Genomic DNA, 23260 nt, shown 5'->3' with positions numbered 1-23260 from the left:
CTGGAGCAACGAACCGCCCTTGCTGTCTCTGCCTGGCCGGTTCCCCTCTTTCCACTGGGATTCTCTGCCTCTAACCCTATTACAGGGGCTGAGTCACTGGCTTACTGGGGCTCTCTCATGCCGTCCCTGGAGGGGGTGCGTCACCTGAGTGGGTTGATTCACTGTTGTGGCCATCCTGTCTGGGTTGACGCCCCCCCCCCTTGGGTTGTGCCGTGGCGGAGATCTTTGTGGGCTATACTCAGCCTTGTCTCAGGATGGTAAGTTGGTGGTTGAAGATATCCCTCTAGTGGTGTGGGGGCTGTGCTTTGGCAAAGTGGGTGGGGTTATATCCTTCCTGTTTGGCCCTGTCCGGGGGTGTCCTCGGATGGGGCCACAGTGTCTCCTGACCCCTCCTGTCTCAGCCTCCAGTATTTATGCTGCAGTAGTTTATGTGTCGGGGGGCTAAGGTCAGTTTGTTATATCTGGAGTACTTCTCCTGTCCTATTCGGTGTCCTGTGTGAATCTAAGTGTGCGTTCTCTAATTCTCTCCTTCTCTCTTTCTTTCTCTCTCTCAGAGGACCTGAGCCCTAAGACCATGCCCCAGGACTACCTGACATGATGACTCCTTGCTGTCCCCAGTCCACCTGGCCATGCTGCTGCTCCAGTTTCAACTGTTCTGCCTTATTATTATTCGACCATGCTGGTCATTTATGAACATTTGAACATCTTGGCCATGTTCTGTTATAATCTCCACCCGGCACAGCCAGAAGAGGACTGGCCACCCCACATAGCCTGGTTCCTCTCTAGGTTTCTTCCTAGGTTTTGGCCTTTCTAGGGAGTTTTTCCTAGCCACCGTGCTTCTACACCTGCATTGCTTGCTGTTTGGGGTTTTAGGCTGGGTTTCTGTACAGCACTTTGAGATATCAGCTGATGTAAGAAGGGCTATATAAATAAATTTGATTTGGATTCAGCATTTCACTGCTATTTTGTATTCAGCATTTCACTGTAAGGTCTACTACAGCTGTTGTATTCAGCATTTCACTGCTATTTTGAATTCAGCATTTCACTGTGAGTTCTACCTACACCTGTTGTATTCAGCATTTCACTGTACGGTCTACTACACCTGTTGTATTCAGCATTTCACGGTGAGGTCTACACCTGTTGTATTCAGCATTTCACGGTGAGGTCTACACCTGTTGTATTCAGCATTTCACGGTAAGGTCTACACCTGTTGTGTGCATGTGACAAATAAAGTTAGATTTTTACAATACAACTAACAGCTAGCAGAACCACATTACAGAACCACGTTACAGAACCACATTACAGCAGCTAGTTTATCCCTGAGAGAGGGAGTACTACAATACTAGTAACAGTCAGCAGTTGTGGAGGCAACACACACACACACACACACACACACACACACACACACACACACACACACACACACAGCTCAGAAAAATACAGCAACAGTCTACTTACAGTCAGCAGCAGTGAAGTTGGGCAGCGAGTCGTAACTCTTCTCTACGTTCATGATGTCCTGGAGGTGGAGAGAGGGAGGAGAGGAAAGAGAAGAGGGAAGAGGAGAGAGGGAGGTGAAGAGAGGGAGGTGGAGAGAGGGAGGAGAGGAAAGAGAAGAGGGAAGAGGAGAGAGGGAGGAGAGGAAAGAGAAGAGGGAAGAGGAGAGAGGGAGGAGAGGAAAGAGAAGAGGGAAGAGGAGAGGGGAGGAGAGGAAAGAGAAGAGGGAAGAGGAGAGAGGGAGGAGAGGAAAGAGAAGAGGGAAGAGGAGAGAGGGAGGAGAGGAAAGAGAAGAGGGAGGTGGAGAGAGGGAGGTGGAGAGGGGGAGGAGAGGAAAGAGAAGAGGGAAGAGGAGAGAGGGAGGTGAAGAGAGAGGAAGAGGAGAGAGGGAGGAGAGGAAAGAGAAGAGGGAAGAGGAGAGAGGGAGGTGGAGAGAGGGAGGAGAGGAAAGAGAAGATGGAAGAGGAGAGAGGGAGGAGAGGAAGAGAAGAGGGAAGAGGAGAGAGGGAGGTGGGAAAGAGAGGAGAGGAAAGAGAAGAGGGAAGAGGAGAGAGGGGAGGTGAAGAGAGGGGAAGAGGAGAGAGGGAGGAGAGGAAAGAGAAGAGGGAAGAGGAGAGAGGGAGGTGGAGAGAGGGAGGAGAGGAAAGAGAAGAGGGAAGAGGAGAGAGGGAGGTGGAGAGAGGGAGGAGAGGAAAGAGAAGAGGAAGAGAAGAGGGGGAGAAGGAAGAGAGGGAGGGAAGAGAAGAGAGGGGGAAGAGAAGAGAAGAGAGGGGGAAGAGAAGAGGGAAGAGAAGGAAGAGAGGGAGGGAAGAGGGAGGGAAGAGAAGGATGGAGAAATTGAGGGAAATGGGAGTAGCAAATTAAACCAATTTCTCTTCCTACACCATTCCTTCCTTCCCTGAGCCTTCATTAATCACCAAATATGTGTTAGTGTGCACTACTTTTGACCATGGCTCCATGGCTCTATGGCTCTATGGCACCCCATTAGTTCCTCCATGATTATATATAGTAATAGTATATATTATTATAGTATCTCCATGATGTTGATATAGTAGGAGAAGGGGTGACTACAGTAGATATATTATATATAGTAATAGTATATAGTATTATAGTACCTCAATGATGCTGATATAGTAGGAGAAGGGGTGACTATAGTATATATATTATATATAGTAATAGTATTATAGTACCTCCATGATGCTGATATAGTAGGAGAAGGGGGTGATGCGGAGGCCTTTGACCATGATGTCTGACAGGTGGTAGGGGTAGAGCATCAGGTGATCTCGGCTGTACTTCAGCAGCTCCTCATAGTACTTCCTCTCATCCTTCCTCACGTGTCTCACTGGACAGACATGGGGGGAGAGGACAGACACACTCAGATCAGATAGGGACTGATAAGGACAGAGACACTCAGATCAGACAGGGACAGGGCAGGACAGACACTCAGATCAGATAGGGACAGGGCAGGACAGAGACTCTCAGATCAGATAGGGACAGGGCAGGACAGAGACACTCAGATCAGATAGGGACAGGGCAGGACAGAGACACTCAGATCAGATAGGGACAGGGCAGGACAGAGACACTCAGATCAGATAGGGACAGGGCAGGACAGAGACACTCAGATCAGATAGGGACAGGGCAGGACAGAGACACTCATATCAGATAGGGACAGGGCAGGACAGAGACACTCAGATCAGATAGGGACAGGGCAGGACAGAGACACTCAGATCAGATAGGGACAGGGCAGGACAGAGACACTCAGATCAGATAGGGACAGGGCACAGTCTCTAAATGTTGTTGATTGGCCCAGCCAGACCACAGACTTGAACCCGATCGAACATCTCTGGAGAGACCTATTGTGATGTTCTAACCTGACAGAGCGTAGAGGACCTGATGGGAGAAACTCCCCAAATACAGGTGTGAGTATTGAAGACTCCAGGCTGTAATCGCTGCCAAAGGTGCTTCAACAAAGTACTGAGTAAAGGGTCTGAATATGTATGTAAGTGTAAGTTCAGTTTTTTTTATATACAGAAGCAGAAATGTCTAAAAAAAAACTGTTTTTGCTTTGTCATTATGGAGTATTGTGATGTCATTATGGAGTATTGTGATGTCATTATGGAGTATTGTGATGTTATTATGGGGTATTGTGATGTCATTATGGGGTATTGTGATGTCATTATGGGGTATTGTGATGTTATTATGGGGTATTGTGATGTTATTATGGGGTATTGTGATGTCATTATGGGGTATTGTGATGTCATTATGGGGTATTGTGATGTCATTATGGAGTATTGTGATGTTATTATGGGGTATTGTGATGTCATTATGGGGTATTGTGATGTCATTATGGGGTATTGTGATGTCATTATGGGGTATTGTGATGTTATTATGGGGTATTGTGATGTCATTATGGAGTATTGTGTGTAGATTGAGGAGGGGAAAAAATTATGTAATCAATTTTAGAATATGGCTGTAACGTAACAAAATGTGGAAAAAGTCAAGGGGTCTGAATACTTTCCTAATGCACTGAATATATTTATATTCCTGTCTCTGACAATGCTCGTTATATTTCTTCATATTTTTTTGTATATATTCTGGATTATGTGTGTATTGTTTTATTCTTATTGCGAGGTATTACTGTTGCAGCTAGAAACACAAGAATGTTGATGCTCCTGCGATAACAATTGCAAAACTGTGTACGCGACCAATAAACTTTGATTTGAGGCCTGTTTCTATGGACCGTTAGTATTGGCCTACCAGACAATAACAGAGGATTTCAGATACATGTCAATGTAATAATGCATTTATACCCAGCAATAAATGATTTATGATTGGTTATAATTGAATGGATATAAGTGTATGGGATATGAGCCTCTGTTCGCACTGAAAAATGGGGTGGATATTATGGTCTACGGCATTGTTATTCTGACAAGCCTGACTCCTCCCATGCTGACTCCTCCCATGCTGACTCCTCCCATGCTGACTCCTCCTATGCTGGCTCCTCCCATGCTGACTCCTCCCATGCTGACTCCTCCCATGCTGACTCCTCCCATGCTGGCTCCTCCCATGCTGACTCCTCCCATGCTAGCTCCTCCCATGCTGACTCCTCCCATGCTAACTCCTCCCATGCTGACTCCTCCCATGCTGACTCCTCCCATGCTGACTCCTCCCATGCTGACTCCTCCCATGCTGACTCCTCCCATGCTGACCATGCTGACCATGCTGACTCCTCCCATGCTGACTCCTCCCATGCTAGCTCCTCCCATGCTGACTCCTCCCATGCTGACTCCTCCCATGCTGACTCCTCCCATGCTGACCATGCTGACCATGCTGACTCCTCCCATGCTGGCTCCTCCCATGCTGGCTCCTCCCATGCTGACTCCTCCCATGCTGACTCCTCCCATGCTGACTCCTCCCATGCTGACTCCTCCCATGCTGACTCCTCCCATGCTGACTCCTCCCATGCTGACTCCTCCCATGCTGACTCCTCCCATGCTGACTCCTCCCATGCTGACTCCTCCCCATGCTGACTCCTCCCATGCTGACTCCTCCCATGCTGAGCTCCTCCCATGCTGACTCCTCCCATGCTGACTCCTCCCATGCTAGCTCCTCCCATGCTGACCATGCTGACTCCTCCCATGCTGACTCCTCCCATGCTGACTCCTCCCATGCTGACTCCTCCCATGCTGACTCACCTAGGTTACTGCGGAACCTTAGCTGGTTGCGGATACTGTACAACTGCACATGTTTCTCATATTCACGCTGTGAGTTCCCAACACTCTGTAAATGAAAACAGGACATTTAAATGCATTAATATACAGAAACATATACAGTAACTCTGTAAATGAAAACAGGACATTTAGATATACAGAAACATATACAGTAACTCTGTAAATGAAAACAGGACAATGAGATCAATTCATATACAGAAACATATACAGTAACTCAGTAGAAACATATACAGTAACTCAGTAGAAACATATACAGTAACTCAGTAGAAACATATACAGTAACTCAGTAGGCATGATTGCAAGTATTATACCACATATGTCTCAAGTTATGAGGGAGCGTGCTGTTGGCATGCTGAGTGCAGGAATGTCCACCAGAGCTGTTGCCAGAGAAGGTAAATGTTCATTTCTCTACCATAAGCCACCTGTCGTTTTACAGAATTTGGCATTACCAACTGGCCTCACAACCGCAGACCACGTGTATCCACGGCAACCCAGGACCTCATCATGTTTGGCATTACCAACTGGCCTCACAACCGCAGACCACGTGTAACCACGGCAACCCAGGACCTCATCATGTTTGGCATTACCAACTGGCCTCACAACCGCAGACCACGTGTATTACCAACGGCAAACCCAGGACCTCATCATGTTTGGCATTACCAACTGGCCTCACAACCGCAGACCACGTGTAACCACGGCAACCCAGGACCTCATCATGTTTGGCATTACCAACTGGCCTCACAACCGCAGACCACGTGTATCCACGGCAACCCAGGACCTCATCATGTTTGGCATTACCAACTGGCCTCACAACCGCAGACCACGTGTAACCACGGCAACCCAGGACCTCATCATGTTTGGCATTACCAACTGGCCTCACAACCGCAGACCACGTGTAACCACGGCAACCCAGGACCTCATCATGTTTGGCATTACCAACTGGCCTCACAACCGCAGACCACGTGTGTTTGGCATTACCACGGCAACCCAGGACCTCATCATGTTTGGCATTACCAACTGGCCTCACAACCGCAGACCACGTGTAACCACGGCAACCCAGGACCTCATCATGTTTGGCATTACCAACTGGCCTCACAACCGCAGACCACGTGTAACCACGGCAACCCAGGACCTCATCATGTTTGGCATTACCAACTGGCCTCACAACCGCAGACCACGTGTAACCACGGCAACCCAGGACCTCATCATGTTTGGCATTACCAACTGGCCTCACAACCGCAGACCACGTGTAACCACGGCAACCCAGGACCTCATCATGTTTGGCATTACCAACTGGCCTCACAACCGCAGACCACGTGTAACCACGGCAACCCAGGACCTCATCATGTTTGGCATTACCAACTGGCCTCACAACCGCAGACCACGTGTAACCACGGCAACCCAGGACCTCATCATGTTTGGCATTACCAACTGGCCTCACAACCGCAGACCACGTGTAACCACGGCAACCCAGGACCTCATCATGTTTGGCATTACCAACTGGCCTCACAACCGCAGACCACGTGTAACCACGGCAACCCAGGACCTCATCATGTTTAAATGTATATTTTTGTTTAGGAGTTACTCCTCTTCCTGGGATTAATGTTCCCACACGGACCCATTTCCATGTTACAGTGTTTAACAGAAGACAACGGACGGAAGACAGAGTGGACTACCTGTGCTAATTAACAACAACAACAAAAAAACGCTAACTGTAATCCATTACCAGCAAAAATATTGTTATCAGATTACATATACTTTTTTTAAAAAACGAGATGATTACTTTGAGGATTAATTTACTTTTGTATTATTTTTTTAAACCAGTGGACAAACAGTGGAAAAATGTGCTCTTGCAACACCTGCATGGTGTGGACACCAGCCTATGGAATACAAGTGGGGCTTTTATTGCTCAATCTAATTCATGCTGACCATTTTTTTTTTATCCATAGGCCTAACGGAGACATGCTCAAACCCACCCACTTTTGATAGATTTAAAAGGGCCAATCTGTAGTTGCTACATCCATGTTTGGACTTGTATATTATACATATTCATGTAAAGATATAGTTTAATCACATTATTATATGTCGTAGAAAGTGATGGGTTAGAATATACCTACAGAACCAACCCATAAAGTAAAATTTAAACATCCATGTATGGCCAGCTATGTAAACTTTAACATTGATTTATCCTGCAATAGATGTGGTTCAATTGGTAACATACATTTATTTATGTCTTCTTCTAATGCCTCTTAATAAGGGGAAAGTAATCTAAAAGTAATTGAATGTAATCAGATTACGTTAACGGAGTTTGGGTAATCCAAAAATTACGTTACTGATTACAATTTTGGACAGGTAACTAGAAACTAACGGATTACATTTAGCAAGTAACCTACCCAACCCTATTAGTTCAATCAATCAAATGTATTTATAAAGCCCTTTTAACATCAGCTGATGTCCTAAAGTGCTGTACAGAAACCCAGTCTAAAACCGCAAACAGAAAGCAATGCAGGTGTAGAAGCATCTCCAAACGCTCGTGTGTAAACGGAAAATTTAGGCTACAAACATGTCAATAAAAAAATCATGTCTGCTGCAATGGAGTTAAAACAGTGTCCAGTAAGTGTATTATTTTACATTTGTGAAATTATTTTGATGTGATATGAAAGTAGAGGGACTTATGTTTTAAGAACCATACCGCAATTGTTTCACTGTTAGATGGACTATTTGGCTGTTTTGGTTTCCAGAATCAATTAGTCCTTCAAACAGAACATGTCAGGTCCTTGGACTAAGAAGTAAGGTTACTGGGCTAGACAGCTACCTAGCTAACGGAGCTGTGTGCTTTAGTGATGCTTTCAGGTTATTGACCAAATCACTGTTGTTGCAGATGCGCCGGAGACTCATAATAAACGCACGGAGAACGTTAACGGACAGATGTAGCTGGCCAGCTGTGGCAAAACGTGTCAGCAAGATCACATACCTGTTTGACATTTGCTGGTAGCTTGTTCCACGGATAATTCTGCCTAATGTGGAATTCAACGTCTGTGTTCATTGCTTGAGTGAATATGGATCCACGATACGACGAACTATAGTCCAAAATAACTATATCTCTCGAAACATCAAAAATCGACAAAAATTAACTTGATAATTCAAAACGTTTTCCTATCTAACTAATTTTGCTTTTTAATAAATATCCGCTTCCTTGTTGTATTTTCGTCACGTTTTTGGGCTACATTCGTCACTTCCGTCCAAGACGTGACCAACGGATGATGATTGGTCGATGAGGGACTGCAGTTGAAGTGTACACTGATAAAAATGAGTATTGCATCAAACTCAATGGAAATGTTTTTGTGTCAATTAAGAAAATCATACGGTTGGCTCCCTTCCAGCAATGTGTACTGACCTTGTAAAGTAAATGTCCATAATTATTCTTAAAGTCGAGCATAATGCTCATATAAACGGTCTGGCTGGTGGCTACTAATGTCAAACTATCATACGTGTCCACATGAAACTGGTCCAACAAGGTCTAATTGAGAAATGTTTAAATCAAACTTATTAGATATAAATTATAACCTCCAGTTGGTCTGATATGGCAATGCTTTTTTGCATTTGACCACATAGATATTCCAACTTTCAGACTGTATAAATTCATGACATAAATCAACTGTCTGAAATGCTGGACTGGAAGTCAACCTTTACCACAGGCTTTCAGTGTGAGAAGACGTCGAGCTCAAAGATGAGTACAAGCACCGCAACTCACTTAGGCTGCATACCAATGACTAACTATAGTGCACTACTTTTGACCAGAACCACCCAGTAGAAACAGTGTTGGGGTACAGCTCTTGGTAACCACCCAGTAGAAACAGTGTTGGGGTGCAGCTCTTGCAACCACCCAGTCTTGGTAACCACCCAGTAGAAACATTGTGGGGTACAGCTCTTGGTAACCACCCAGTAGAAACAGTGTTGGGGTGCAGCTCTTGGTAACCACCCAGTAGAAACATTGTGGGGTACAGCTCTTGGTAACCACCCAGTAGAAACAGTGTTGGGGTACAGCTCATGGTAACCACCCAGTAGAAACAGTGTTGGGGTGCAGCTCTTGGTAACCACCCAGTAGAAACAGTGTTGGGGTACAGCTCTTGGTAACCACCCAGTAGAAACAGTGTTGGGATACAGCTCTTGGTAACCACCCAGTAGAAACAGTGTGGGGGACAGCTCTTGGTAACCACCCAGTAGAAACAGTGTGGGGTACAGCTCTTGGTAACCACCTGGTAACCATCAGTAGAAACAGTGTTGGGGTACAGCTCTTGGTAACCACCCAGTAGAAACAGTGTGGGGTACAGCTCTTGGTAACCACCTAGTAGAAACAGTGTGGGGTACAGCTCTTGGTAACCACCCAGTAGAAACAGTGTTGGGGTACAGCTCTTGGTAACCACCCAGTAGAAACCGTGTTGGGGTGCAGCTCTTGGTAACCACCCAGTAGAAACAGTGTTGTGGTGCAGCTCTTGGTAACCACCCAGTAGAAACAGTGTTGGGGTACGGCTCTGACTACTAGCTGCCTAGTAGCTGACGTCTTACTCTAATTTTTATTTAATTGTACCTATATTTAACTAGGCTAGTCAGTTAAGAACAAATTCTTATTTACAGTTAAGCCTATCCCGGCCAAAACCAGATGATGCTGGGCCAATTGTGCGCCACCCTATGGGCTCCCAATCACGGCCGGCTGTGATACAGCCTGGAATTGAACCAGGGTCTACACAGTTCACATGATATGGATGTAAATACCCTCAAATTAAAGCTGAAAGTCTATACTAATAGCTCACATTCGTGATTTCAATATGCGGTGGTAGATAGCTAACCAAAATAACTTGGTCAATGTCCAAATATTTATGGACCTGACTGTAAATAGTGGACTACTTTTGTCCAGGGCTCATTGTGTAGTAGTAGTAGTGCCATAGGGAATAGGGTGCTATTTGGGATCCAGGTGAAAATACATAGGAAATACATATAGGAAAATGATTCTGATTATATAGATGAAAATACAGCTGTAGGAAAGGATTCTGATTATATAGATGAAAATACAGCTGTAGGAAAGGATTCTGATTCTATAGATGAGTTCAGAGCTATAGGAAAGGATTCTGATTTATAGATGAGTTCAGAGCTATAGGGCAGCCTTCTGATTCTATAGATGAGTTCAGAGCTATAGGACAGCCTTCTGATTCTATAGATGAGTTCAGAGCTATAGGACAGCCTTCTGATTCTATAGATGAGTTCAGAGCTATAGGACAGCCTTCTGATTCTATAGATAAGTTCAGAGCTATAGGACAGCCTTCTGATTCTATAGATGAGTTCAGAGCTATAGGACAGCCTTCTGATTCTATAGATAAGTTCAGAGCTATAGGACAGCCTTCTGATTCTATAGATGAGTTCAGAGCTATAGGACAGCCTTCTGATTCTATAGATAAGTTCAGAGCTATAGGACAGCCTTCTGATTCTATAGATAAGTTCAGAGCTATAGGACAGCCTTCTGATTCTATAGATGAGTTCAGAGCTATAGCAAAGGATTCTGATTATATAGATGAGTTCAGAGCTATAGGTTCACAGCCTTCTGATTCTATAGATGAGTTCAGAGCTATAGGACAGCCTTCTGATTCTATAGATGAGTTCAATTTTCCCAAATATGGTTGCCTTCTGTATACCCCATTACCTTGTCACAACACAATACATTTGAAAGTTTCTTCAAGTGCAGTCTCAAAAACCATCAAGCGGTATTATGAAACTGGCTATCATGAGGACCGCCACAGGAAAGGAAGACCCAGAGAAACACGAGCAATGGACATTAGACCGGTGGAAATCTGTCCTTTGGTATGGAGTCGCAGAGTAGGTGAACGGATTATCTTTGCATGTGTGGTTCCCACCGTGAAGCATGGAGGAGGTGGTGTGATGGTGCTTTGCTGGTGACACTGTTTGTGTTTTATTTAGAATTCAAGGCACACTTCACCAGCATGGCTACCACAGCATTCTGCAGCAACATGCCATCCCATCTGGTTTGTGCTTAGTGGGACTATCATTTGCACACCTCCAGGCTGTGTAAGGGCTATTTGACCAAGAAGGAGAAAGATGGAGTGCTGCATCAGATGACGTGGCCTCCACAATTATTTTTTTAATTTAACTAGGCAAGTCAGCTGAGAACAAATTCTTATTTACCCAACCTAAACCCAATTGAGATGTTTGGGATGAGTTGGATCACAGAGTGAAGGAAAAGCAGCCAACAAGTGCTCAGCATACATGGGAACTCCTTCAAGACTGTTGGAAAAGCATTCCAGGTGAAGCTGGTTGAGAGAATGCCAAGAGTGTGCAATGCTGTCATCAAGGCAAAGGGTGGCTACTCTGACAAATCTAAATTAAAAAATATATTTTGATTTATTTAACACGTTTTTGTTACTACATTATTCAATATGTCTTATTTCATAGTGTTGATGTCTTCACTATTATTCTACAACGTAGAAAAAAGTCAAATAAAGAAAACCCTTTAATGAGTAGGTGTTCTAAAACCCTTTAATGAGTAGGTGTTCTAAAACTTTTGAATGTTACTAAAACCTTTAATGAGTAGCTAAAACCCTCAGATTATAATTACAGATCTGGTTTGTAGTTATAGACCTGACTGTGGTTAGAGATCTTTTGGTTTGTAGTTATATACATGATCAGAAGTAATTAGATCTGACTATAGTTATAGATCTGACTATTGTTATAGATTTGACATATTGTTATGTTATAGATCTGACTATAGTAGTAGATCTGGTTTGTAGTTGTAGATCTGTCTATAGTTATAGATTTGACATAGTAATAGATCTGACTATAGTCCTAGCTGGTCTGTCATAATATAATAGAGACAGTAGATCTAGCTGGTCTGTCATAATATAATAGAGACAGTAGATCTAGCTGGTCTGTCATAATACAATAGAGACAGAGACAGTAGATCTAGCTGGTCTGTCATATTATAATAGAGACAGTAGATCTAGCTGGACAGTAGATCTAGCTGGTCTGTCATAATATAATAGAGACAGTAGATCTAGCTGGTCTGTCATAATATAATAGAGACAGTAGATCTAGCTGGTCTGTCATAATATAATAGAGACAGTAGATCTAGCTGGTCTGTCATAATATAATAGAGACAGTAGATCTAGCTGGTCTGTCATAATATAATAGAGAGACAGTAGATCTAGCTGGTCTGTCATAATATAATAGAGACAGTAGATCTAGCTGGTCTGTCATAATATAATAGAGACAGTAGATCTAGCTGGTCTGTCATAATATACAATAGAGACAGTAGATCTAGCTGGTCTGTCATAATATAATAGAGACAGTAGATCTAGCTGGTCTGTCATAATATAATAGAGACAGTAGATCTAGCTGGTCTGTCATAATATAATAGAGACAGTAGATCTAGCTGGTCTGTCATAATATACAGTAGATAGAGACAGTAGATCTAGCTGGTCTGTCATATTATAATAGAGACAGTAGATCTAGCTGGTCTGTCATAATATAATAGAGACAGTAGATCTAGCTGGTCTGTCATAATATAATAGAGACAGTAGATCTAGCTGGTCTGTCATAATATAATAGAGACAGTAGATCTAGCTGGTCTGTCATAATATAATAGAGACAGTAGATCTAGCTGGTCTGTCATAATATAATAGAGACAGTAGATCTAGCTGGTCTGTCATAATATATAGATCTAGCTGGTCTGTCATAGAGACAGTAGATCTATAATATAATAGAGACAGTAGATCTAGCTGGTCTGTCATAATATAATAGAGACAGTAGATCTAGCTGGTCTGTCATAATATAATAGAGACAGTAGATCTAGCTGGTCTGTCATAATATAATAGAGACAGTAGATCTAGCTGGTCTGTCATAATATAGAGACAGTAGATCTAGCTGGTCTGTCATAATATAATAGAGACAGTAGATCTAGCTGGTCTGTCATAATATAATAGAGACAGTAGATCTAGCTGGTCTGTCATAATATAATAGAGACAGTAGATCTAGCTGGTCTGTCATAATATAGAGACATAGAGACAGTAGATCTAGCTGGTCTGTCATAATATAATAGAGACAGTAGATCTAGCTGGTCTGTCATATTATAATAGAGACAGTAGATCTAGCTGGTCTGTCATAATATAATAGAGACAGTAGATCTAGCTGGTCTGTCATAATATAATAGAGACAGTAGATCTAGCTGGTCTGTCATAATATAATAGAGACAGTAGATCTAGCTGGTCTGTCATAATATAATAGAGACAGTAGATCTAGCTGGTCTGTCATAATATAATAGAGACAGTGTATCTACCTGGTCTGTCATAATATAACAGAGACAGTAGATCTAGCTGGTCTGTCATAATATAATAGAGACAGTAGATCTAGCTGGTCTGTCATATATATAATAGAGACAGTAGATCTAGCTGGTCTGTCATAATAATATTAGAGACAGTAGATCTAGCTGGTCTGTCATAATATAATAGAGACAGTAGATCTAGCTGGTCTGTCATAATATAATAGAGACAGTAGATCTAGCTGGTCTGTCATAATATAATAGAGACAGTAGATCTAGCTGGTCTGTCATAATATAATAGAGACAGTAGATCTAGCTGGTCTGTCATAATATAATAGAGACAGTAGATCTAGCTGGTCTGTCATAATATAATAGAGACAGTAGATCTAGCTGGTCTGTCATAATATATAATAGAGACAGTAGATCTAGCTGGTCTGTCATAATATAAATAGAGACAGTAGATCTAGAGACAGTAGATCTAGCTGGTCTGTCATAATATAATAGAGACAGTAGATCTAGCTGGTCTGTCATAATATAATAGAGACAGTAGATCTAGCTGGTCTGTCATAATATAATAGAGACAGTAGATCTAGCTGGTCTGTCATAATATAATAGAGACAGTAGATCTAGCTGGTCTGTCATAATATAATAGAGACAGTAGATCTAGCTGGTCTGTCATAATATAATAGAGACAGTAGATCTAGCTGGTCTGTCATAATATAATAGAGACAGTAGATCTAGCTGGTCTGTCATAATATAATAGAGACAGTAGATCTAGCTGGTCTGTCATAATATAATAGAGACAGTAGATCTAGCTGGTCTGTCATAATATAATAGAGACAGTAGATCTAGCTGGTCTGTCATAATATAATAGAGACAGTAGATCTAGCTGGTCTGTCATAATATAATAGAGACATAGATATCAATATAATAGAGACAGTAGATCTAGCTGGTCTGTCATAATATAATAGAGACAGTAGATCTAGCTGGTCTGTCATAATATAATAGAGACAGTAGATCTAGCTGGTCTGTCATAATATAATAGAGACAGTAGATCTAGCTGGTCTGTCATAATATAATAGAGACAGTAGATCTAGCTGGTCTGTCATAATATAATAGAGACAGTAGATCTAGCTGGTCTGTCATAATAGACAGTAGATCTAGCTGGTCTGTCATAATATAGTAGAGACAGTAGATCTAGCTGGTCTGTCATAATATAATAGAGACAGTAGATCTAGCTGGTCTGTCATAATATAATAGAGACAGTAGATCTAGCTGGTCTGTCATAATATAATAGAGACAGTAGATCTAGCTGGTCTGTCATATATATAATAGAGACAGTAGATCTAGCTGGTCTGTCATAATATAATAGAGACAGTAGATCTAGCTGGTCTGTCATAATATAATAGAGACAGTAGATCTAGCTGGTCTGTCATAATATAATAATAGATAGAGACAGTAGATCTAGCTGGTCTGTCATAATATAATAGAGACAGTAGATCTAGCTGGTCTGTCATAATATAATAGAGACAGTAGATCTAGCTGGTCTGTCATAATATAATAGAGACAGTAGATCTAGCTGGTCTGTCATAATATAATAGAGACAGTAGATCTAGCTGGTCTGTCATAATATAATAGAGACAGTAGATCTAGCTGGTCTGTCATAATATAATAGAGACAGTAGATCTAGCTGGTCTGTCATAATATAATAGAGACAGTAGATCTAGCTGGTCTGTCATAATATAATCATAGCTGGTCTGTCATATAGAGACAGTAGATCTAGCTGGTCTGTCATATAATATAATAGAGACAGTAGATCTAGCTGGTCTGTCATAATATAATAGAGACAGTAGATCTAGCTGGTCTGTCATAATATAATAGAGACAGTAGATCTAGCTGGTCTGTCATAATATAATAGAGACAGTAGATCTAGCTGGTCTGTCATAATATAATAGAGACAGTAGATCTAGCTGGTCTGTCATATAGAGACAGTAGATCTAGCTGGTCTGTCATAATATAATAGTAGAGACAGTAGATCTAGCTGGTCTGTCATAATATAATAGAGACAGTAGATCTAGCTGGTCTGTCATAATATAATAGAGACAGTAGATCTAGCTGGTCTGTCATAATATAATAGAGACAGTAGATCTAGCTGGTCTGTCATAATATAATAGAGACAGTAGATCTAGCTGGTCTGTCATAATATAATAGAGACAGTAGATCTAGCTGGTCTGTCATAATATATAACAAAGACAGTAGATCTATCTGGTCTGTCATAATATAATAGAGACAGAAATCTAGCTGGTCTGTCATACTATAATAGAGAAAGTAGATCTAGCTGGTCTGTCATAATATAATAGAGACAGTAGATCTAGCTGGTCTGTCATAATATAATAGAGACAGTAGATCTAGCTGGTCTGTCATAATATAATAGAGACAGTAGATCTAGCTGGTCTGTCATAATATAATAGAGACAGTAGATCTAGCTGGTCTGTCATAATATAGAGACAGTAGATCTAGCTGGTCTGTCATAATATAATAGAGACAGTAGATCTAGCTGGTCTGTCATAATATAATAGAGACAGTAGATCTAGCTGGTCTGTCATAATATAATAGAGACAGTAGATCTAGATCTAGCTAGATCTAGCTGGTCTGTCATAATATAATAGAGACAGTAGATCTAGCTGGTCTGTCTGTAATATAATAGAGACAGTAGATCTAGCTGGTCTGTCATAATATAAGACAGTAGAGACAGACAGTAGATCTAGCTGGTCTGTCATAATATAATAGAGACAGTAGATCTAGCTGGTCTGTCATAATACAATAGAGACAGTAGATCTAGCTGGTCTGTCATAATATAATAGAGACAGTAGATCTAGCTGGTCTGTCATAATATAATAGAGACAGTAGATCTAGCTGGTCTGTCATAATATAATAGAGACAGTAGATCTAGCTGGTCTGTCATATTATAATAGAGACAGTAGATCTAGCTGGTCTGTCATAATATAATAGAGACAGTAGATCTAGCTGGTCTGTCATAATATAATAGAGACAGTAGATCTAGCTGGTCTGTCATAATATAATAGAGACAGTAGATCTAGCTGGTCTGTCATAATATAATAGAGACAGTAGATCTAGCTGGTCTGTCATAATATAATAGAGACAGTAGATCTAGCTGGTCTGTCATAATATAATAGAGACAGTAGATCTAGCTGGTCTGTCATAATATAATAGAGACAGTAGATCTAGCTGGTCTGTCATAATATAATAGAGACAGTAGATCTAGCTGGTCTGTCATAATATAATAGAGACAGTAGATCTAGCTGGACTGTCATAATATAATAGAGATAGTAGATCTAGCTGGTCAGTCATAATATAATAGAGACAGCAGATCTAACTGGTCTGTTATAGTATAATAGAAACAGTAGAGACAGTAGATCTAGCTGGTCTGTCATATACAATAGAGACAGTAGATCTAGCTTGTATGTCATAATATAATAGAGACAGCAGATCTAGTTGGTCTGTCATAATATAATAGAGACAGTAGATCTAGCTGGTCTGTCATAATATAATAGAGACAGTAGATCTAGCTGGTCTGTCATAATAAATAGAATAGAGACAGTAGATCTAGCTGGTCTGTCATAATATAATAGAGACAGTAGATCTAGCTGGTCTGTCATAATATAATAGAGACAGTAGATCTAGCTGGTCTGTCATAATATAATAGACAGAGACAGTATCTGTCATATATACATAGAGACAGTAGATCTAGCTGGTCTGTCATAATATAATAGAGACAGTAGATCTAGCTGGTCTGTCATAATATAATAGAGACAGTAGATCTAGCTGGTCTGTCATATCTAATAGAGACAGTAGATCTAGCTGGTCTGTCATAATACAATAGAGACAGTAGATCTAGCTTGTCTGTCATAATATAATAGAGACAGTAGATCTAGCTGGTCTGTCATAATATAATAGAGACAGTAGATCTAGCTGGTCTGTCATAATATAATAGAGACAGTAGATCTAGCTGGTCTGTCATAATATAATAGAGACAGTAGATCTAGCTGGTCTGTCATAATATAATAGAGACAGTAGATCTAGCTGGTCTGTCATAATATAATAGAGACAGTAGATCTAGCTGGTCTGTCATAATATAATAGAGACAGTAGATCTAGCTGGTCTGTCTGTCATAATATAATAGAGAGATCTAGCTGGTCTGTCATAATATAATAGAGACAGTAGATCTAGCTGGTCTGTCATAATATAATAGAGACAGTAGATCTAGCTGGTCTGTCATAATATAATAGAGACAGTAGATCTAGCTGGTCTGTCATAATATAATAGAGACAGTAGATCTAGCTGGTCTGTCATATAATAGATATAGCTGGTCTGACATAATATAATAGAGACAGAGACAGTAGATCTAGCTGGTCTGTCATAATATTATAGAGCCAGTAGATCTAGCTGGTCTGCCATAATATAATAGAGAAAGCAGATCTAGCTGGTCTGTCATATTATAATAGAGACAGTAGATCTAGCTGGTCTGTCATAATATAATAGAGACAGATCTAGCTGGTCTGTCATAATATAATAGAGACAGTAGATCTAGCTGGTCTGTCTTCATATAATAGAGACAGTAGATCTAGCTGGTCAGTCATAATACAATAGAGACAGTAGATCTAGCCGGTTTGTCATAATATAATAGAGACATTAGATCTAGCGGGTCTGTCATAGTATAATAGAGACAGTAGATCTAGCTGGTCTGTCATAATACAATAGAGACAGTAGATCTAGCTGGTCTACTGTCAGTAGATCTAGCTGGTCTGTCGTATTATAATAGAGACAGTAGATCTAGCTGGTCTGTCATAATACAATAGAGACAGTAGATCTAGCTGGTCTGTCTTCATATAATCGAGACAGTAGATCTAGCTGGTCTGTCATAATATAATAGAGACAGTAGATCTAGCTGGTCTGTCATAATATAATAGAGACAGTAGATCTAGCTGGTCTGTCATAATAAATAGAGACAGTAGATCTAGCTGGTCTGTCATAATATAATAGAGACAGTAGATCTAGCTGGTCTGTCATAATATAATAGAGACAGTAGATCTAGCTGGTCTGTCATATATATAGAGAATAGAGCTGGTCTGTCATAATATAATAGAGACAGTAGATCTAGCTGGTCTGTCATAATATAATAGAGACAGTAGATCTAGCTGGTCTGTCATAATAGCTAGAGACAGTAGATCTAGCTGGTCTGTCATAATATAATAGAGACAGTAGATCTAGCTGGTCTGTCATAATATAATAGAGACAGTAGATCTAGCTGGTCTGTCATAATATAATAGAGACAGTAGATCTAGCTGGTCTGTCATAATATAATAGAGACAGTAGATCTAGCTGGTCTGTCATAATATAATAGAGACAGTAGATCTAGCTGGTCTGTCATAATATAATAGAGACAGTAGATCTAGCTGGTCTGTCATAATATAATAGAGACAGACTGGTCTGTCATAATATAATAGAGACAGAGATCTAGCTGGTCTGTCATAATATAATAGAGACAGTAGATCTAGCTGGTCTGTCATAATATAATAGAGACAGTAGATCTAGCTGGTCTGTCATAATATAATAGAGACAGTAGATCTAGCTGGTCTGTCATAATATAATAGAGACAGTAGATCTAGCTGGTCTGTCATAATATAATAGAGACAGTAGATCTAGCTGGTCTGTCATAATATAATAGAGACAGTAGATCTAGCTGGTCTGTCATATTATAAATAGAGACAGTAGATCTAGCTGGTCTGTCATAATATAATAGAGACAGTAGATCTAGCTGGTCTGTCATAATATAATAGAGACAGTAGATCTAGCTGGTCTGTCATAATATAATAGAGACAGTAGATCTAGCTGGTCTGTCATAATATAATAGAGACAGTAGATCTAGCTGGTCTGTCATAATATAATAGAGACAGTAGATCTAGCTGGTCTGTCATAATATAATAGAGACAGTAGATCTAGCTGGTCTGTCATAATATAATAGAGACAGTAGATCTAGCTGGTCTGTCATAATATAATAGAGACAGTAGATCTAGCTGGTCTGTCATAATATAATAGAGACAGTAGATCTAGCTGGTCTGTCATAATATAATAGAGACAGTAGATCTAGCTGGTCTGTCATAATATAATAGAGACAGTAGATCTAGCTGGTCTGTCATAATATAATAGAGACAGTAGATCTAGCTGGTCTGTCATAATATAATAGAGACAGTAGATTTAGCTGGTCTGTCATAATATAATAGAGACAGTAGATCTAGCTGGTCTGTCATAATACAATAGAGACAGTAGATCTAGCTGGTCTGTCATAATATAATAGAGACAGTAGATCTATAATATAATAGAGACAGTAGATCTAGCTTGTCTGTCATAATATAATAGAGACAGTAGATTTAGCTGGTCTGTCATAATATAATCTAGCTGGTCTGTCATAATATATAATAGAGTACAGTAGATCAGCTAGATCTAGCTGGTCTGTCATAATATAATAGAGACAGTAGATCTATAATAGCTGCTGGTCTGTCATAATATAATAGAGACAGTAGATCTAGCTGGTCTGTCATAATATAATAGAGACAGTAGATCTAGCTGGTCTGTCATAATATAATAGAGACAGTAGATCTAGCTGGTCTGTCATAATATAATAGAGACAGTAGATCTAGCTGGTCTGTCATAATATAATAGAGACAGTAGATCTAGCTGGTCTGTCATAATATAATAGAGACAGTAGATCTAGCTGGTCTGTCATAATAGAGACAGATCTAGATGCTGGTCTGTCATAATATAATAGAGACAGTAGATCTAGCTGGTCTGTCATAATATAATAGAGACAGTAGATCTAGCTGGTCTGTCATAATATAATAGAGACAGTAGATCTAGCTGGTCTGTCATAATATAATAGAGACAGTAGATCTAGCTGGTCTGTCATAATATAATAGAGACAGTAGATCTAGCTGGTCTGTCATAATATAATAGAGACAGTAGATCTAGCTGGTCTGTCATAATATAATAGAGACAGTAGATCTAGCTGGTCTGTCATAATATAATAGAGACAGTAGATCTAGCTGGTCTGTCAAAATATAATAGAGACAATAGATCTAGCTGGTCTGTCATAATATAATAGAGACAGTAGATCTAGCTGGTCTGTCATAATACAATTGAGACAGTAGATCTAGCTGGTCTATCATAATATAATAGATCTAGCTGGTCTGTCATAATATAATAGAGACAGTAGATCTAGCTGGTCTGTCATAATATAATAGAGACAGTAGATCTAGCTGGTCTGTCATAATATAATAGAGACAGTAGATCTAGCTGGTCTGTCATATTATAATAGAGACAGTAGATCTAGCTGGTCTGTCATAATACAATAGAGACAGTAGATCTAGCTGGTCTGTCATAATATAATAGAGACAGTAGATCTAGCTGGTCTGTCATAATATAATAGAGACAGTAGATCTAGCTGGTCTGTCATAATATAATAGAGACAGTAGATCTAGATCTAGCTGGTCTGTCATAATATAATAGAGACAGTAGATCTAGCTGGTCTGTCATAATATAATAGAGACAGTAGATCTAGCTGGTCTGTCATAATATAATAGAGACAGTAGATCTAGCGGTCTGTCATAATATAATAGAGACAGTAGATCTAGCTGGTCTGTCATAATATAATAGAATAGAGACAGTAGATCTAGCTGGTCTGTCATAATATAATAGAGACAGTAGATCTAGCTGGTCTGTCATAATATAATAGAGACAATCTAGAGACAGTAGATCTAGCTGGTCTGTCATAATATAATAGAGACAGTAGATCTAGCTGGTCTGTCATAATATAATAGAGATATAGAGACAGTAGATCTAGCTGGTCTGTCATAATATAAGATCTAGCTTGTCTGTCATAATATAATAGAGACAGTAGATCTAGCTGGTCTGTCATAATATAATAGAGACAGTAGATCTAGCTGGTCTGTCATAATATAATAGAGACAGAGACAGTAGATCTAGCTGGTCTGTCATAATATAATAGAGACAGTAGATCTAGCTGGTCTGTCATAATATAATAGAGACAGTAGATCTAGCTGGTCTGTCATAATATAATAGAGACAGTAGATCTAGCTGGTCTGTCATAATATAATAGAGACAGTAGATCTAGCTGGTCTGTCATAATATAATAGAGACAGTAGATCTAGCTGGTCTGTCATAATATAATAGAGACAGTTGATCTAGCTGGTCTGTCATAATATAATAGAGACAGTAGATCTAGCTGGTCTGTCATAATATATAATAGAGACAGTAGATCTAGCTGGTCTGTCATAATATAATAGAGACAGTAGATCTAGCTGGTCTGTCATAATATAATAGAGACAGAAGATCTAGCTGGTCTGTCATAATATAATAGAGACAGTAGATCTAGCTGGTCTGTCATAATATAATAGAGACAGTAGATCTAGCTGGTCTGTCATAATATAATAGAGACAGTAGATCTAGCTGGTCTGTCATAATATAATAGAGACAGTAGATCTAGCTGGTCTGTCATAATATAATAGAGACAGTAGATCTAGCTGGTCTGTCATAATATAATAGAGACAGTAGATCTAGCTGGTCTGTCATAATATAATAGAGACAGTAGATCTAGCTGGTCTGTCATAATATAATAGAGACAGTAGATCTAGCTGGTCTGTCATAATATAATAGAGACAGTAGATCTAGCTGGTCTGTCATATTATAATAGAGACAGTAGATCTAGTCAGTATTATAATAGAGACAACAGTCTGTCATAATATAATAGAGACTGGCTGGTCTGTCATAATATAATAGAGACAGTAGATCTAGCTGGTCTGTCATAATCAATAGAGACAATCTAGCTGGTCTGTCAGAGACAGTAGATCTAGCTGGTCTGTCATAATATAATAGAGACAGTAGATCTAGCTGGTCTGTCATAATATAATAGAGACAGTAGATCTAGCTGGTCTGTCATAATATAATAGAGACAGTAGATCTAGCTGGTCTGTCATAATACAATAGAGACAGTAGATCTAGCTGGTCTGTCATAATATAATAGAGACAGTAGATCTAGCTGGTCTGTCATAATATAATAGAGACAGTAGATCTAGCTGGTCTGTCATAATATAATAGAGACAGATCTAGCTGGTCTGTCATAATATAATAGAGACAGTAGATCTAGCTGGTCTGTCATAATATAATAGAGACAGTAGATCTAGCTGGTCTGTCATAATATAATAGAGACAGTAGATCTAGCTGGTCTGTCATATTATAATAGAGACTAGATCTAGCTGGTCTGTCATAATATAATAGAGACAGTAGATCTAGCTGGTCTCATATAGAGACAGTATAATAGAGACAGTAGATCTAGCTGGTCTGTCATAATATAATAGAGACAGTAGATCTAGCTGGTCTGTCATAATATAATAGAGACAGTAGATCTAGCTGGTCTGTCATAATATAATAGAGACAGTAGATCTAGCAGAGATCTAGCTGGTCTGTCATAATATAATAGAGACAGTAGATCTAGCTGGTCTGTCATAATATAATAGAGACAGTAGATCTAGCTGGTCTGTCATAATATAATAGAGACAGTAGATCTAGCTGGTCTGTCATAATATAATAGAGACAGTAGATCTAGCTGGTC

The 23260-nt window shown here is 40.1% G+C and overlaps 1 protein-coding gene across 1 annotated transcript in view; it reads right to left on the bottom strand.

The window, feature by feature from the left end:
- The window catches only part of LOC115128051 (protein FAM91A1-like), a 45641-nt gene extending 37201 nt beyond the window's left edge, over nt 1-8440 (bottom strand). The window contains exons 1-4 of the mRNA XM_065015885.1: nt 8200-8440; nt 5190-5274; nt 2685-2836; nt 1459-1516 (exon numbers count right to left, since the gene is read on the bottom strand). Of these exons, the coding sequence (XP_064871957.1) occupies nt 1459-1516; nt 2685-2836; nt 5190-5274; nt 8200-8271 (367 nt within the window). The 5' untranslated portion in view covers nt 8272-8440. The remainder of the gene's footprint in view (nt 1-1458; nt 1517-2684; nt 2837-5189; nt 5275-8199) is intronic.
- Nucleotides 8441-23260: the final 14820 nt, after the last annotated feature.

This window comes from Oncorhynchus nerka, unplaced genomic scaffold (assembly GCF_034236695.1).
Source record: "Oncorhynchus nerka isolate Pitt River unplaced genomic scaffold, Oner_Uvic_2.0 unplaced_scaffold_1232, whole genome shotgun sequence".
Classification (NCBI taxonomy): domain Eukaryota; kingdom Metazoa; phylum Chordata; class Actinopteri; order Salmoniformes; family Salmonidae; genus Oncorhynchus; species Oncorhynchus nerka.
The sequence above is the reverse complement of the archived record's forward strand: the minus strand, read 5'-3'. Positions and strand labels throughout refer to the sequence as shown.